Genomic DNA, 18,651 nt, shown 5'->3' with positions numbered 1-18,651 from the left:
TGTGCATGAGTCGCAAAAACCCAGCTTGCAGGTGCAGCAGGTGGTCAGGAAGGCGAATGGGATGCTGGCCTTCATAGCGAGGGGGATTGAATATAAAAGTAGGGAGGTCTTGCTGCGGCTGTATAGGGCATTGGTGAGGCCGCAGCTGGAGTACTGTGTGCAGTTTTGGGCACCGCACCTGCGCAAAGATATTTTGGCCTTGGAGGGAGTGCAGAGGAGGTTTACTAGGCTGATACCGGAGTTGAGGGGGTTGAGCTATGAGGAGAGGCTGAATAAACTGGGCTTGTACTCATTAGAGTTTAGAAGAATGAGGGGAGATCTCATTGAGACTTATAAGATGATGAATGGGATGGATAGGATAGAGGTGGAGAGACTCTTCCCGCTCAAAAAAGACAGTAGGACTAGGGGGCACAGCCTCAAGATAAAAGGGGGGCGGTTTAGAACGGAGTTGAGGAGGAACTTCTTCACTCAAAGGGTGGTGAATCTCTGGAATTCTCTGCCCGTTGAAGTGGTGGAGGCTGCCTGCTAAATATTTTTAAGACGTGGGTTGATGGGTTTTTGATAAGAGAGGGGATTAAGGGTTATGGGGAGAAAGCAGGAAAGTGGAACTGAGCAGCGACAGATCAGCCATGATCTTACTGAATGGCGGGGCAGGCTCGAAGGGCTGGATGGCCTACTCCTGCTCCTATTTCTTATGTTCTTATTTCTTATGTAACAACACACAAGCCAACACCAGTAATATCTAAAGGTGGCAAGACTATTTTCAAAGACAGTGCTAGTGTCACCACTTGCTGAATAAAGAACTTTGTTGAACTACTGCATCAGGATTCCACAGTATACGCTCATCTGCAGAAGGACCTCCAACAATCAATAGTGTGCTAGATCCTGATTTAATACTCGACACAGTGATTATTGCTGTCAACAAGATTTGTCAAACTGATGCCCTATTTGTGAAGCTCTAGCAGAATGAAGAAATTCCAAATGACCTTAGAGATACCATGATGATCACAACCTTCAAGAAAGGAAACTAGTTGAACTAAGAAAGTACAAGGGAATGGTATTGCTCGCAAATGTTGGCAAAGTCCAAGCTAGGTCACTTCTTTCTTGCCACTCACCAATTGTAAAGGAGGTCTTTCTAGAGTTCCAGTGTGAATTTGAACCAGTCAGAGGAACAACCAACAGAACCTTCACATCAAGTTCAGGAGAAGTGCCAAGACACGAGCTTCCCTTTGTACATATCTTTCTTCTATCGCACAAAGCCTCTAATTTAATGATTTGAACTGTCATTGGAAGATACTGCTTTTGTGCGGGGACGTCATGCGGTGTAGCAGGTAGTATTAGGGAACAGATTAAAAACTCAAAGGTATATTATGAAGTTAGCCTAGACCCAAACTACTTTGATTTTGGCATTAAAATAAGCATAAGTTGTTTCACTTCAGGTGTGATTCTCTTAAGCCACGAGGAAGTTTTTATTAAAACAACTTTATTTAACAATACAGTTTGACTATAACAAAAGGAATTAGTATAATTTTTATCAGTCGAAATACTTAAACATGAAAAGATATAATTTTTAACTGCTAGCTACTTCCTTTTTAGAATCAGTTAGCAAACACACAGGCTTACGTGGATTGCTAGTCTTCGAGCCTTTTAACACCTCTGGACAGACTATACAGCTAGATACTGGTTGCAAATAAATCAGCTCAGTTTAAACAAAATTGAATCTTAACATCTGCTTCACTAGAAACAGGACACAAATACATTTCTTACAGGCACAATATTGTCACAGAAGCTTCCTGCCTCTGAAACAGAAGATCTGAGTTCAAGTCCCACCCCGGGACTTTATGGTCAAAGGAGGTTGACTATCAACTTATAAATCCTTCCAAAATATGCCAGTGGCATGTGGGAAAAGTGGGACAGTTTCTTAGTCACCCACTTGGTGGAAAGGCCATCATTATTCATAACTCCAAGTTATAACATACATGTGAAAGTGTAGGTTGCCACAACAGCTTGGACTTGTGGTGGAGAGGCGGTGATGTTGATAGTTGGTGGATGGCCAGTGTGGATCACATTGATGCCAACAGCGTTGGGGTTTGATCTCCTTTGTAGCTGAGATGGATTGGGACCTGTTTCCTTGCCCTACCTGTGGTGAAGGTTGTGATACTGTGGGTTGGATCTTCCTTCAGGCAGAGAATTGAAAAGAAAAATATCTATGTGCATGCCCTAAATTGACAAACTTCATCCATCCTCCAAATTACAGTATGCCAATAATAGTACAGCACTGCAACACAAAACTGTTCCCTTTCAAAACAGATGTGCAGGACTCTTAACCAAGGAGTCTCACTACCCTAAAAGATCCTCACCCTGTACTTTAGTATCAAAGACAAGAAGCAAACCATGGATACAATTCCAACTTTTCATGGAAAACAATTATGAATCCATCAAACAATGGTATATATTTACAACGCCTTAATAAGACTTACTTGCAGGAGCTCATCCCCAGGTGGTCAGTCCATTGAACAAATTCTTCCACATGATTTCCAGTGACTGACTAAATCACACTTCCTAGTTGCAGCCCCAATGTGCTTGAGAGCTGTGGCTTTATAGCTTTTCTGACCTGGTCTCTCAGCATGTAAGATAATGTCTTAAACTGAGTCATTCGATTGGATTATCAATCCTATCTTGGTCGCACAAAGACAACCTGCTTATGATTCTTTTCTGCTATCAGCTGGGAGTGCCTTCTGGTACCTGCCATCAACGGATGTGATTTCTGTACCTTGTTAAGTCAGGAAGAAAGCCACACATATCCGAGAGGCCTTTGTCTGTTTCTGTAATCAGGGTATCTGGTGGCTAGCCACCACCCCAGCAGTATATTCTGACATATCTCTGTGTGTACGTGCATATATTCTTGCCCAATCCTTTTTAAGTTTTAAGGCTCAGCATTGATGATTTTGGTCAAAAATCTTCATCCAGTGCCCCTTTGTATTCCATGTTCCTACCATCCAGTTCTGAGATCAGGATGTTGTCCTTCCCATGATTGGTTACATTTTGACACATTAAAAGAAACATTAAAAAGAAACAAAGGAGGACATTATAACATTATAGAACAACATTATAGAAATACACAAAATATCAAAATGCCTTTTGTCAACAGGGATGCTTCATTACATCAACACTATCCTCAATCCTTCGAGCAGCAAAGTTGCAACGGTCCATTGGCAGGCCCCCTCCAGAGGTAACAACCTCTCACACTAATGGTCAACTCTCTAACTGAAAACAAAACCAATACAACAACCATCTGTATTAGAACTACAACATGCTAATGATGCGTAAGTACTTATTCTGAAGAAGAACGACAGATAGCTTCCTATATTCACTAAAGTCTAAACGGCATTGAACATGTCCTGAACACCAGGAAGACCAAACCTTTTACAAACGTACACCAAATGTATCAAATCCAATGTCTTCAATTGAGAGTCATGGTGAATTATTGGAACATGTCCCTCACTTCCCATATTTTGGAAGTTACCTGTCCAAAACATTTGAGATTGATGAAGAGGTACCTCACAGAATGCAATCTGCTGGCTTAATCTATGGTTAATTCCATACTTGAGTTTTCAAAATTCACAATATCAGGCCCAACACCTGTTTCATTTTGACACTGAGGCTTGGACAAATTATAGACGCCAAGATAAGGCCCTAGAACAACATCATCAACACCATTTGAGAAGGATCTTGCAAACCAAGTGGAAGGACAAAAGAACAAACAAAAGTGATCCCCAAAACACACACTTGCCAAGTGCAGAGGCCATGATGATCTCACATCAGTTGAGATAGTTGGGACATAACCTCAGAATGCATAGATGAAGACTGCCCGTACAGATATTCTACTTGGGGCTATGATAGAAAGCCCATTCACACCGAGACCAAAGGAAATGTTCCAAAGATAATCTTAAAGCCTCGATGCAGATGCCCAATTGTTTGGCAATCTATCGTCAAAAATTGTTTCAAAACCTTCCAAATAACAAGAGTAGCCATTGAGAGAGAACCATGAGACAAAAGAATGTGGGGTGCTGCTTGAACCAACACTCCGCCACCACCTTTGCTGATCAGCAACTGATGTCTGCATGGTAAGAGAACCTGTAAAACTAAGATGGGGCTCATGAGCCATCTGTGAATCTCCAGCTACTGACATCTCACTTGAAGTGGATATGCCGGCGTTGGACTGGGGTAAAAAGTCTGACAACACCCGGTTTACCTGACAAAGAGGGAAACCTCGAAAGCTAGTGAGTCTACTATCAAATAAATCGGTTGGACTTAAACCAGGTGTTGTCAGACTTTTTACTGATCTCACTTACAACCAGCCATTTGTAAAGAAGAATCATCCTCAACACAAGGGATTGATGACTGCACACTGATTTATATTGTCTGCCTGCCTCCTGGTCTCCCAGCCTCAAATTTAAAACTCTGCTGTTTACTCTCACTTCTGTGTTCCCGAGTATGTTAATGAGATTGACGTGAAACTTGGGTGTAAATATAGATCAGTAAGGTGGACTGACAATTGGTGTATATTTGGGTGTAGCTTCCCAATTATCACCCCACAGGAAATTTCACCCTTAGCTATTTACACACAGTCAATTTAAGAATACTTTCCTGGCTTATACCATATTGCATTTGAGAAGAAGTTTTGTTACATTTTACAGTGCATTGGCTGCATTCCCATATCCAAAGATTTTTGGTAAAATTATTGTTAATGATTTTGCTTTGTTCTGGGACAGACCAAATTGGCGAGGCAACTTTCCTGTTTATAGTTGTATTCATTGGTTTAGTTAATTTTTCTCTTTAATATTCATTCATATTTGTGTATTTTTAACATTTTTAGGTGCTTCTACATTACGACTATCACTTCTATAAAAACCATTAACTATCTCTGCCATTCTCTCAACCTGATGCACTGGAGTGCTCTGTTAATTAGTAATTAATTTTACTAATTAGCAATTAGTTTTCTATCCCTTCATCAGCCAGTGGCATAAGTCTTCACTTCATTCCTCCCACAGCTAAAGATTTAGACCTCTCCTGGAATAATTATATTCCCAAACGAAGAGTTTATATTGATTTGCCTGATGTATATTGGATTAATCTATGAGCTAGTTAGAAATTTCAAGACTGCTATTACTGATGAAATCAGGACCACATAAGAACTAGGAGCAGGAGTAGGCCATCTGGCCCCTTGAGCCTGCTCCGCCATTCAATAAGATCATGGCTGATCGTGGACTCAGCTCCACTTACCCACCTGCTCACCGTAACCCTTAATTTCTTTACTGTTCAAAAATCTATCTTTGCCTTAAAAATATTCAATGAGGCAGCCTCAACTGCTTCACTGGGCAGGGAATTCCTCAGATTCGTAACCCTTTGGACGAAGAAGTTCCTTCTCAACTCAGTCCTAAATCTGTTCCCCCTTATTTTGAGCAAATGGCCCCTAGTTCTTGTTTCTCCTGCCAGTGGAAACAAATTCCTGCTTCTATCTTATCTATTCCTTTCATAATTTTATATATTTTTATAAGATCCCCCCTCATTCTTCTAAATTCCAATGAGTATAGTCCCAGTCAACTCAATATCTCCTCATAAGCAAATCCTCTCTACTCTGGAATCAACCTATTGAATCTCCTCTGCACCCCCTCCAGTGTCAGTATATCCTTTCTCAATTAAAGAGACCAAACCTGTACACAGTCCTCCAGGTGTTGCCTCACCAGCACCTTATACAGCTACAACATAACCTCCCTGTTTTTAAACTCCATCCCTCTGGCAATGAAAGTCAAAATTCCATTTGCCTTCTTAATTACCTGCTGCACCTGCGTCCAATTTCTTGTGATTCCTGCACAAGGACACCCAGGTCCCTCTGCACAGCAGCATTTACAATTTTTTACCATTTAAATAGTAGTCCATTTTGTTGTTATTCCTACCAAAATAGATGACCTCACATTCAGCAACATTGTATTCCATCTGCCAATCCATGCCCGCTCACTTAAACTATCTATGTCCTTTTGGAGACGTTTGGTGTCCTCTGCACACTTTGCTCTACCAAGCATCTTAGTGTCATCTGCGAACTTTGACACACTACACTTGGTCCCCAACTCCAAATCATCTATGTAAATTGTTAACAATTGCAGTCCCAACACTGATCCCTGAGGTACAACATTAATCACTGATTGCCAAGCAGAAAAACACCCATTTACCCCTGCTCTTTGCTTTCTGTTGGTTAACCAATCCTCTATCCATGCTGATACATTACCGGTAACAAAAGGAACCTTTATCTTGTGCAGCTTTATTTTGTGTGGCACCTTGTTGAATGTCTCCTGGAAATCCCGATACATCACATCCACCCATTCCCTGTTGTCTACCATGCTCATGATGTCTTCAAAGAATTCCAATAATCTCACCATAAAGCTTTTGCTCCCAGTCTACCTTAGCCAAATAAATCAGTTAAACATGGAAATTCCAGCCATGGATATCAAAGGAAATAAAGAGAATAAAATAAGGTAACCTTTCTTTATTTCCTTAGACATCCATGGCTGATTATCTCTTTTTTTACAGTCCTTCCTTATCACTGGTAAAAACTTTTCCTAAGCACTGTGAAAAATTGAAAGTTATGAAACTTTCCCTTATGAAAGTCCTCAATAATCTCACCATAAAGCTTTTGCTCCTCGTCTACCTTAACCAACCCTTCCCTCATCCCATTGTAGTCTCCTTTGTTCAAGCACAAGACATTGGTATTGGATTTTACCTTCTCACTCCATCTTATTTTAAATTCAATCATACTGTGATCGCTCCTTCTGGGAGGATCTCTAACTGTGAGATCATTAATTATTCTTGTCTCATTACACAAGACTAGATCGAACATAGCTTCCTTCCTTGTAGGTTCGAGGAAACTATTGCAGATACATTCTATGAGCTCCTCCTCAAGACTGCCTTGCCCGACCTGGTTTGATCAATCAACAGATTAAACTCCCCCATGATAATTGCTGTGTCATTTTTACATGCATCAGTTATTTCTTTGTTTATTGCCTGTCCCACCGTGATGTTACTTTACCTGAATGCGCGAAGCATTCGGAACAAAGTGAATGAGCTGGTGGCGCAGATCAGCACAAATGGATATGATCTGGTGGCCATTACGGAAACGTGGTTGCAGGGTGACAGGGACTGGGAGCTGAATGTCCAGGGGTATCAAGTGTTTAGGAAGGATAGAAGGGAGGAAAAAGTCGGGGGGGGGGGGGTTGCTCTGTTGATTAAGGATAATATCAGGGCGGTAGTGAAGGAAGATACAGGCTCCAAAGAGCAGAATATGGAATCATTGTGGGTGGAGATAAGGAACAGTAAGGGGAGGAAGACGCTGGTAGGTGTGGTCTATAGGCCCCCAAATAATAACTTGGAGGTGGGGCGGGCTATAAACAAGCAAATAAATGATGCGTGCAGAAATGGAACGGCGATAATTATGGGGGATTTCAATCTGCATATTGATTGGTTGACCCAAGTCGGACGCGGTGGGCTTGAGCAAGAGTTCTTGGAATGCTGTAGGGATAGTTTCCTTGAACAGAGTGTGACAGAGCCAACGAAGGAGCAAGCTATCTTAGATCTGATGTTGTGTAACAAGGCAGGAAGAATTAGGGATCTTGTTGTGAGGGATCCTCTTGGGATGAGCGATCATTGTATGGTTGAGTTTTTGAAGCAGATGGAGATGAGAAAGTAGGGTCCCAGACCTGTGTCCTCTGTTTGAACAGAGGGGAGTACGATAGGATGAGAGAGGAATTGGCAAATGTAGATTGGGGGTGCAGATTGGTCAGTAGGACAACTGAGGAACAGTGGAGGATCTTTAAGGAGATCTTTTTCAGCGCTCAGCAGAAATATATTCCAATGGTAAAGAAGGAATGTAGGAGAAGGGTAATCAGCCGTGGTTATCAAAGGAAATAAAGGAGAGTATTAAATTAAAAGCTGATGCGTTTAGAGTGGCTAAAAGTAGTGGGCGAGTAGAAGATTGGGAGAGATTTAAAAATCAACAAAGAATGACTAAGAAGTTGATAAAGAAAGGAAGGATTGACTATGAAGCTAAACTAGCACTAAATAGAAGAAAGGACAGTAAGAGATTTTACAAATATATAAAGAGGAGGAGGCTGGCCAGAGTGAATGTTGGACCCTTAGAGGATGAGAGGGGGGATGTAGTGGTGGGAGATGAGGAAATGGCTGAGGCCTTAAATAAGTTTTTTGCCTCGGTCTTCACGGAGGAGGACACGAATAGTTTGCCGGATATTGAAGATAGAAGGATGGTAGGGCCTGAATGCGATTACTGTCACTAGAGAGGTAGTGCTTGATCGACTAGCGGGACTGATGGTGGACAAGTCCCCAGGACCGGATGGAATGCATCCCAGGGTTCTGGAGGAAATGGCAGAGATGATAGTGGATTCCTTAGTGATTATTTACCAAACTTCGCTGGATTCCGGGGAAGTGCCAGCAGATTGGAAAACGGCTAATGTTATGCTGCTGTTTAAAAAAGGTAGCAGGCAAAAGGCAGGGAATTATAGGCCAGTTAGTTTAACGTCTGTTGTTGGACAAATGCTTGAATCCGTCATCAAAGAAGAAATAGTGAGGCACCTAGAAAAGAATGGTTTGATCGAGCAGACGCAGCACAGATTCATTAAGGGGAAGTCGTGTTTGACAAATTTATTGGATTTCTATGAGGATGTGACTAGTGCGGTAGACAGAGGGGAACCGGTGGATGTGGTGTTTCTCGATTTTCAAAAGGCGTTTGATAAGGTGCCGCACAAAAGGTTGCTTCAGAAGGTTAGGGGGCGTGGAGTTGGCGGTAAGGTATTAGCGTGGATAGAGGATTGGTTGTCTAATAGGAGGCAGAGAGTTGGTATCAATGGGTGCTATTCTGATTGGTGGTTGGTGACTAGTGGAGTGCTGCAGGGATCGGTGCTGGGGCCTCAGCTATTTACCATTTACATAGATGATCTGGAGGAGGGGGCTGATTGTAGGGTGACGAAATTTGCTGATGACACGAAGATGAGTGGAAAAGCAAATTGTGCGGAGGGTGTGGAAAGTCTGTAGCGGGATCTGGATAGGCTCAGTGAGTGGGCGAGGACCTGGCAGATGGAGTACAATGTTAGCAAGTGTGAGGTTATCCACTTTGGCAAGAATAATAGTAGGAGGGATTACTATTTAAAGGGCGAAAAGCTGCAGCATTCTACGGTGCAGAGGGACCTGGGGGTCGTTGTGCATGAGTCGCAAAAACCCAGTCTGCAGGTGCAGCAGGTGATCAAGAAGGCGAATGGGATGCTGGCCTTTATAGTGAGGGGGATAGAAAATAAAAGCAGGGAGGTCTTGTTGCAACTGTACAGGGCACTGGTGAGGCCGCAGCTGGAGTACTGTGTGCAATTTTGGTCGCCGCACTTGCGCAAGGATATTTTGGCCTTAGAGGGAGTGCAGAGGAGGTTCACTAGGCTGATACCAGAGATGAGGGGGTTAGACTATGAAGAGAGGCTGAATAGACTGGGTCTGTACTCGTTGGAGTTTAGAAGGATGAGGGGAGATCTTATAGAGGTGTATAAGATAATGAAAGGGATGGATAGGGTAGAGGTAGAGAGATTCTTCCCGCTCAGAAAGGACAGCAGGACTAGAGGACACAGCCTCAAGATAAGGTGGGGGGGCAGTTTAGAACGGAGTTGAGGAGGAACTTCTTCACTCAAAGCGTGGTGAATCTCTGGAATTCTCTGCCTGTTGAAGTGGTGGAGGCTACCTCGCTAAATATATTTAAGACACAGGTAGATAGGTTTTTGACAGACAAGGGAATTAAGGGTTATAGGGAGAGGGCGGGGATGTGAAACTGAGACACGACAGATCAGCCATGATCTTATTGAATGACGGGGCAGGCTCAAAGGGCTAGATGGCCTACTCCTGCTCCTATTTCTTATGTTCTTATGTTGTTTAGTGGCCTATAGACTATGCCTGTCTGTGACTTTTTTTCCTTACTATTTTTAATTTCCAGATGTTTTCAACCTTTTTCTCCAAAGAATCTGTATCATCTCTCACTATCACCCTGGTGTCATTCTTAATTATCAGAGCTACACCACCTTCCTTACCTTCCTGTCTGTACTTCCGAACAGTCTGATACCCTTAGGATGTTTAACTCCCAGTCATGGCCATTCTGCAACCATGTCTCTGTAATATCCTCTAAATCATACTTATTTGCAATGATTTGTGCTGTCAACATCTCCGCCAACTCCGGCAGTCCCACTGCCATATTCCACTCAAATGAGCATTGATTTGGTGTAAGGCAGGTCTTGCCCCCACCATCCCCACTCTAAAGATAGACAGCTGGAGAGCGACCAGCTTATCAGATTGACCAGCAGCTCTCAAATGCCTCCAGGAACAGCACTGGGTTTCCTGAACAGTTGTGTGAGGGGTCTGAGCCAGGAAGGGAAGCCTAGGGGTTTATGAGAGTACAGGAAATTGAGGACTCAAAGGATAAGCGGGAGTGGGATGGAGGTCCGGAGGTCACTGGGATTCGAAAGGAGGGTGTCCCCAATCAGAAGGGTCCTCTCCTCACTCCCTCCATCTTTCCGTTCAAGGTCTAACCCTCTTCATTTATGAGTTCCTCCTGAACATATTCTGAGCTACAAAACAACAGGAGATATTTTTTGGGGTGTCTAGTGGGATGTAGCTGGCTGGGATGAGCAGGCAGGGGCGGGAGGAGTACAGTTTCCATGACATAACAAACACAGGAGATTAAATCCGGCCTTTTGCATTTTTCATGTCTTCCTTTTAAAACACTTTGCTTGTAGTGGACCTTGACACCTCTCCATGTGTGAAATTCCATATCCTGTCTTGTCAGGTCTGTCAGGATAATCCACATAGGAATTTTCCAGAAAGTGGTATCAGCCATCTTTTGATCCGTATCTTGTAATGCTTTAAACAGTTCAGTATGTTGAAGGTGGAGTTGAATGTTGCTCTCAGTTCAACATAGGATCAGTGTTCATGGCATAATATAAATGCAAGCTCTTTCTTTTGTAAATGAAACTTATTATTTTGTAGGTGTGATATGCTTCACTAGTGAGCAGCTCACTTAGCCAGCTGAAGAATACACACATTGTATCGCCAATTGAATACAGAAGGACAATGATATAGGGAAGGCATTTTAAATATGACAGGATAAATCAAGTGAACAAATAGGTCAACAGTTAAAGGAAGTACCAATTACTTCACTCAATCATGTTTCTCTCCTGAAAGGCAAGGGGTGGGAAATAGTAAACTATATACTGATTTATGAGCATATTTATTTAAATTTTTGGTATCCCTTTCTTTATAAATACCATCTGTTTAGCCCTGCTGTCTCGCCATGTCAGGGACACAGGTTTGATTCCCAGCTTGGGTCACTGTCTGTGTGAAGTGTGCATGTTGTCCTCGTGTCTGCATGGGTGTCCTCCAGGTGCTCTGGTTCCCTCTCACAGTCTGAAAGACATGTTGATTAAGTGCATTGACCATGCTAAATTCTCCCTCAGTGTACCCAAACAGGTGCCAAAGTATGGCGACTATGCAGATTTTCACAGTAACTCCATTGCAGTGTTAATGGAAGCCTCCTTGTGACTAATAAATTAACTTTAACTAAATGCAAATACTGACCTGCATTTTAGGTTTACAGCTATAAGCCCTGAGTCTCTTTGTTTAAAATATAACAGCTCATGTATCCTTTGTCTGTTTTCTCTTGGTCAATCCAGCCTGCAGAAGGGCTAGACTTTATGGACTAGCTGGGAGGGCACCATGGGCGGCAAAGGCCTGTTTCCGTATTGTGACTTAATTATGCTGGTGACTTGCAAGTGGATGTACGCGTAAAAATACTTTACTTTCTCAATCCCAACCCAAATTCATCAATTGAGATCGTTGGAAGAAATTGTACTGTGAAGTAAACAAAAAGCCTGATTGCAAAATTATATTATGGGGTTCTATCTCATGTCCAATATTAATAATAAAGATGAAAAAAATGGTTGAAATAATTTCGTCTTCAAGGAAGAATGCCTCTGTTTTGCAGTCTTCAGTGTTGCATTTGCAATGACTATATTGTCATCAAACCCTGATTCAGGAATTTGAGAGACATAAATAAGTTAAATATGGTGATGAATTCCTCCTTAATCTCTGGGATCATTGCTTCAAAGTTACCAGAGTGGAAGGACTTACTGAGGGTTTGCGTAGGCACTGAATATGAGGAATAAAGTGCTGCATCAATCTCAAAAATATGACATACCTAGTTTAATGGCTCTGCCATTGCATCTCAGTAACTTTGATGTGGATATGCCGGCGTTGGACTGGGGTAAATATAGTAAAAAGTCTGATAACACCAGGTTTTAGTCCAACTGATTTATTTGATAGTAAATTCACTAGCTTTCGGGTTAGCCCCTTCGTCAGGTGAATGGAGAGTTCTGGCCTCAGACAGAGCATATAAAGCACAGACAGTTTACAGATTACTGATTAGAATGCAAATCTTAGAATGCGATGACCTTCGGGTAAGCATTCTCCAAGGTGGCCTTCACGACACACAACAGCGCAGAGTCGCTGAGCAGAGACTGATAGCCAAGTTCCGCACACATGAGGACGGTTCAACAGGGATCTTGGGTTCATGTCGCACTATCTGTAACCCCCGTGACTTGCCTGGGTTTGCAAAACCTCACTCACTGTACTGTCTGGAGACAATACACATCTCTGTAACCTGTGATCAGTGCTCCTTCCACACACATTGTTAGCCACTTTAAGACTTGAACAGCAGGTTAGGTGTAAAAATTCACATTCTAATCAGTAATCTGTAAACTGTCTGTGCTTTATATGCTCTGTCTGAGGCCAGAACTCTCCATTCACCTGACGAAGGGGCTAACCCGAAAGCTAGTGAATTTACTATCAAATAAATCGGTTGGACTGAAACCTGGTGTTGTCAGACTTTTCTCAGTAACTTGCCATTTTCTGACCTTCACTGTCTCTCTGTATAGAAGTGTGTGTCTTCTACTCAGTACATATCCTAGCAGGATAGATGAGTATGGGAACTTACTTTGTAAAGAAGTATAATCTATTCCAACATGCTGCATCATTGCATACAGTACAAACTTCTCTCAATGTCACACTGAATAGAGAAGTGACATAAGTAGCCCTTTTCTGTCATCTACTCCATGATCCTAATAATTCAACCAACATCCTGGCAAAGGTGTCAGAAGATTAGCAGAACCTTTGGAATTCATCTCTTTGATCCTATTAGCTGAGTGGAATTTCTGAGAAACATAGTAGGTCCCCTTCTGGCTCATAGTGATGGAGGTCAGGAAGTTCTATCTCCAGCCAGTGCAGCAAAACTTATTCTATAAAATTGTAGAGCAATTTATGTCCAAGTGCCCTTTAATATCCATTGAAGATTGGAGGGGAGGTTATCCAATCCAAGGCTCCCCACATGAATATCTGCTTGTTATAGTGTACTTCAGGGAATTGTGCCACCTCCAGCCTGTGATTTTTCATTCAAATGTTCAGAAAATCAAACCCTGGGAATACCCAAATTACAAATATATATTGCTGGTGATCATAGTCTTCCACCAAAAACATGAGTAAGATTTCCCTCTTAAACCTAGATATTATTTTTATTGTTGATGTCAATGGATGAAGACTTGGAACATTCATATGACATCCTTCTTTCTCCCAATTTATTGGACGTGTTAAGATATTTCAATTAGACTGACTAATGTTCAGGATTGAATTGGATACATCAGTAGTACCTGAATGGGTTAACTTTTAGCACATTATTATTGACTAAACTCACTATTATTTGGCAATGTATGGTAAATGTTGCATTATAATGTAGTAATCACTTTTCTTAGTGCTGGTCTCCATATGTGAATTTGTATTGCTTTGCAGATGCTCCCACTATTAAGTATGCTCAGAGTGCAGATGTTGCAGTGGGCCGTACTGGGATGCTGCACTGTGAGGTTTCGGCTGTCCCACCAGCAGATTTCGAATGGTATAAGGAAGACAAGCGGTGAGTGTTGAAATAGAATTTAAAGATCAACTCGGAGAAGTTCCACATGGGGAGATGACTAGCTTAAGTTATGGTGCATGGAATTGAAGTCAAGCTCATGTACATAATACACTAGAGATGAACATTGGAGTATAAACCTACTTTGAAATTATCTTATACCCCTTGCCAAGAACAAGAACTGAAGAAACAATAACAATTTTTGTGAGTGAATGTTTGCTCAAGTAAATTATCCTGACTCAGCAACTTATCCTAATGATATTCAGCAAGAGTGTCTTGTTTGTCAACAACTTTCACCAATTTGTAATAGAAATAACTTCACAAATACAATAGGAAAATGGTGGACTTTCTATGCTAACAAGATATTTCCTGATTTACTCCACCTTTGCTTGTTTTAACTTAATACCCTGACTCCCATGCTTGCTTAACCAATTATTTCAGTGTAACACTCTATATTTTGTACCAAGTTTGCACTCCTGTTGTATCTTCCAGTAATTTCCCAGTTTATCTTTGATATAATTAAATCGTTAGAAGTTGCATTTGATCTTGTATATGACTTCCTAATTTGATTATAATTCATGCTCCAGTGTCTCCTGAACTGCAAACTAATAGATACCTTAAGTTAATTTTGTTGTATCTCTTATCTCTATTCACAGTATTTACACTATGTCCACATAATGGACAACATAGATCTGCATCCACTATAATCAAAATCTCTCTCACATAAAAAAAACTGCTTTCCAGTTTGTAATTTCTAAATCCATAAATCAATCTGTTTCTCATTATGTTTACCCAACCCCTGGTATTGTTGAACCGGGTTCCTCTCATGCTTATAATATCATAGGTACACTCTCTATCAAGGATATCCAAGTCTTCAATTTCATTGATAAGTATTTAGTTACAGAGCCCTGAAGCATTAATTTCTCTGACTCTATTGACCGATGTGTTATTTATTTTTCCATTATTTCCCCATGTATCATCCTGGCACTTGAACTGTCATCTATCAACTCTTGCTGTGTATTATAACAGCTACTTTCCTTGCATTTTCAGCTTTCACTAGTTTTGAAATTTAAATTAGCTGTTTGACTCTTCCCTCTGCCTTAACATAACACAGAATTACAATGGGAACATTTATCCATATGGCAAAGTCATCACGTTTCATAAAATAATTAATTCTACAAAATTATCTCAGTTGTTTGAATGTGATAGGGAAACATGTGAAAAAGGCCTGCTGCAAGTTGTGCGTTCCATATTCACCCACTTCTATGGAATATGCCATCACAAGCAAATGTATTTTATTCTTTTTCCACGCATGATTTATATAGGAAAACACAATAACATTCTGAATGTTGTGGACAATGAGAAATGGACTCTAGAATATAAAGTGCTTGAGATGCCATGAAGAACTGAAATACTTTCCCAATAGTCTTGGATGAGTAACTTGTGACTGTTCTCTCTTTTCACTCTTGTCAGGATATATAACAGCTCACAAGGCATTCAGATCCAAAACTTGGACAGTCGGTCTAGTCTCATTGTCACCAATGCCACGGAGGATCACTATGGCAACTACACATGCGTGGCAGGCAACAAGCTTGGGATCACCAATGCAAGCATATTTCTATACAGTAAGGTCTCTCCTGAATAATCAGCAACTGAAATATTGTATTTCCTTTTGTGGAAATTATAACTGGCCAGTCTTGTTCAAGTGCCGTTTTGAAACAATAATACCTTGTCTCCTTTAGCCTTTTCTTCCTGTTGGAAATTATGGCAGATTACTCCAGCTGCCAGGGGTGAAAATCTTTTGATGTACTCCCTTTCCCTTATAGCAGGTCCACCATTTCGTTGGTCAAGTTTTAAAAAATCTTGACCGTGGTCATGGGGAAGATAATGATCCAGTTTGCTCTGTATCTCCTGCTTGAGGGAGACAGTATTTGTCATTTAGTGAAAGCAACTTGCTGTGTCTTTGGAGAAGCAGGATAAATGGGAAATGGAAAACACGATGAGAATAAAATCATTGAGTTTTTAGACTCTTAACGAATAATTTCTGGTTAGACAGCTACACAACTTAATACTTTTCCCAAGGATCCCTTCATTGGTAAGCTCTGAGATGCATCCTGGTTGCCCTGCAAAGACATTGGTAGTTAAATTAATGTTAATTGATTCGGAACTTTTAGTTAAGAATTGTTATTACCGAAATTTGACAAAACTTAAAAAAGATCAAATAAATGCTGACAATGATTAAGCTCCTATCTCACCTAATTGGAGAAATAGGTCTTAACCACGGTCCATCTAATAGCTTACCTCTTCATAACAATGGAGTACAAATCTGCCTTGCAGTGTAAAACATGTGGTATTGTATTGTCCACCTCTTATCTACCCCCAATAATCAACACTTTCAAAACCATTTACCTGAAGGAGAATGTAACAAATGGTCAGTGCAATTCTGCTCTCATTGCATTACTGCCCAAAGTGAATCTCTGCACCCATGTCTTTGTAAATGGCTACTTGGGTTTAATCCTGTACCTTGTTTCTGAAGCTGTTTAGAATTGGCAAACCTCCTCAGTTTTGGTCAGCTGATTATTTTGAGATATCTCTTGAAAGGTTGGAACAAAGGAAGCTTGTCCTTCAAGGCCTGGTGTTTCTGCTTGACTGCATAGGTCTTCTCAGCGCAATTATGCTGACATCAGTTCAATTGGTGCAAAATGTTGCAGAATTTTAAGTGCAAATTTGCACTTGGTGCTTCTGTGGGCTGCTATAATCCTTTGTGCTAGTTTTTTAAAATGTTGCACTGGAAGCTGGACCCCATTCACAAACTTTGCCACACTCACTGAATGAAGTGATGACCATTGAGAATTTCTGCTTACTGCACTTGCCTTCAGGGAGGCTTCAAACTTTGGTGGGCACAACCTGAAATAGACTATTCAGTGGTCTATTTCAGATTTTGAATAATTGTCTTTTTTAATGACTAAGGAACATTCTACCGAACCTCAAACTAACTGGGAAGTCGCTCTACACATTTGTTCTAAAGTGATTTTCAACCATTCAAATTCAAGTATTCAAGGTGTGAAGTGACACTGCAATATGAAATGCTGTTTATTTGTAATTAAACCCACTTCTTAGCTGAATTAAACAAACTTAACCAAGTTCCCACTCTTAATAAGATTATTATGGCTGTTGTTTGTGGAAAGATTGCCAGGAAAGAGAAATTAAAACTGAAGGAAAGAGAAATCACAAATTGCACTAAAACAAGGAATAACTCATCACATTAGGGAGTTTGTTTGATTATCTTTCACAGAAAAGAACTGGCAGGGGAGAGGAGCGACTCAAAGTTGTGTTGTTTGAAAAGCAAATTGTATGCGCACAGGTTTGCACAATAGCAGAAGTGGTTAAAGTGCTAATGAGCTGGATGCTGTGTCCCAATTGACTCTAAATAAACTATTCACTGATCTATCTCGGCAATCAATTAACACCTTACGCCCATTGTGTTGGGATGACTCATTCTTGGCAGAGGTGCCCATCCAGGCCTTATTTTATGACTGTGAGGCAGAACAGAGAGAAATATTAGCAAAGGCAGACCGATCCAGAAAAGGTGACAAATTAGCCAGATTTTAAAACAGAAATTACAAGCAATAGCTTCAGCCAAACTCAAAAATGCTCTGAAGAGTCGTCCAGACTCGAAACTTTCGGCCACAACCGACTGGGTCCTTCAGTTTATATCTGGGGGAAGAGGGGAGGGGGAGGGGGAAGAGGGGAGGGGGAGGGGAAGAGGGGTGGGGGAAGGGAGAAGAGGGGGAGGGGGAAGAGGGGGAGGGGGGAGGGGGGAAGAGGGGGAGGGGGGAGGGGGAGAGGGAGAGGGGAAGGGGGGGGGAAGAGGGGAGGGGAAGAGGGGAGGGGGAGGGGAGGGGAAAAGGGGAAGGGGAAGAGGGGAAGGGGAAGAGGGGGAGGGATGAAGAGGGGAGGGAGAAGAGGGGGAGGGGGAAGAGGGGAGAGGAGAGGGAGAAAGGGGAGGGGGAAGAGGGGAGGGAGAGAGGGGAGGGGAAAGGGGAGGGGGAAAAGGGGAGGGGGAAGAGGGGAAGGAGAAGAGGGGAAGAGGGGAGGGGAGAGGGAAGAGGGAAGAAGAGGGGGGGGGGAAGAGGGGGAGGGGCAAGTGGGGATGGGGAAGAGGGAACCATCCCGACAAAGCAATTAAATCATGAAAATTCGGATGGTTCTGCTAGCTTTATTCTGATGATTATTCTGAAAGAAGAGAAAACGGCATTTCTAACTCCAGAGTAACTCTTAAACACCCAGACCCGCACGGCCACACATCCCCCTCACCCATAGAACCCTGAACGGACTGACATGACCACTGGACACCTCTTCTACACCCCTCCCCCCCCCCTGAACTAATTCTTATGCCTCTGATGCTCCTGGTCCAACTCCAACAACACCTACACACCCCATCCCCACCCCCCACCCCCACCACTCCCCACCCCCACACCCCCATCCCCACCCCACCCCCCCACATCCCCCCACACCCCCACCCCCCACACCCCCATCCCCCCACAACCCCACCCCCACACCCCCCATCCCCCACCCCCCCCCCCCAACTCCATCCC

General features: G+C 42.2%; 1 protein-coding gene across 2 annotated transcripts in view; it reads left to right on the top strand.

The window, feature by feature from the left end:
• Nucleotides 1–18,651, top strand: part of lsamp (limbic system associated membrane protein) — a 771,666-nt gene that overhangs the window by 655,502 nt on the left and 97,513 nt on the right. For both annotated transcript variants that reach the window (XM_080203901.1, XM_080203900.1), the window contains exons 5-6: nucleotides 13,936–14,056; nucleotides 15,527–15,678. In XM_080203901.1, the coding sequence (XP_080060027.1) occupies nucleotides 13,936–14,056; nucleotides 15,527–15,678 (273 nt within the window). The remainder of the gene's footprint in view (nucleotides 1–13,935; nucleotides 14,057–15,526; nucleotides 15,679–18,651) is intronic.

Source organism: Carcharhinus amblyrhynchos, chromosome 15 (genome assembly GCF_965287045.1).
Source record: "Carcharhinus amblyrhynchos chromosome 15, sCarAmb.v2.hapA, whole genome shotgun sequence".
NCBI classification, from domain to species: Eukaryota; Metazoa; Chordata; class Chondrichthyes; order Carcharhiniformes; family Carcharhinidae; genus Carcharhinus; species Carcharhinus amblyrhynchos.
Note: the sequence above shows the minus strand (reverse complement) of the source record. Positions and strands in the feature narration are given on the sequence as shown.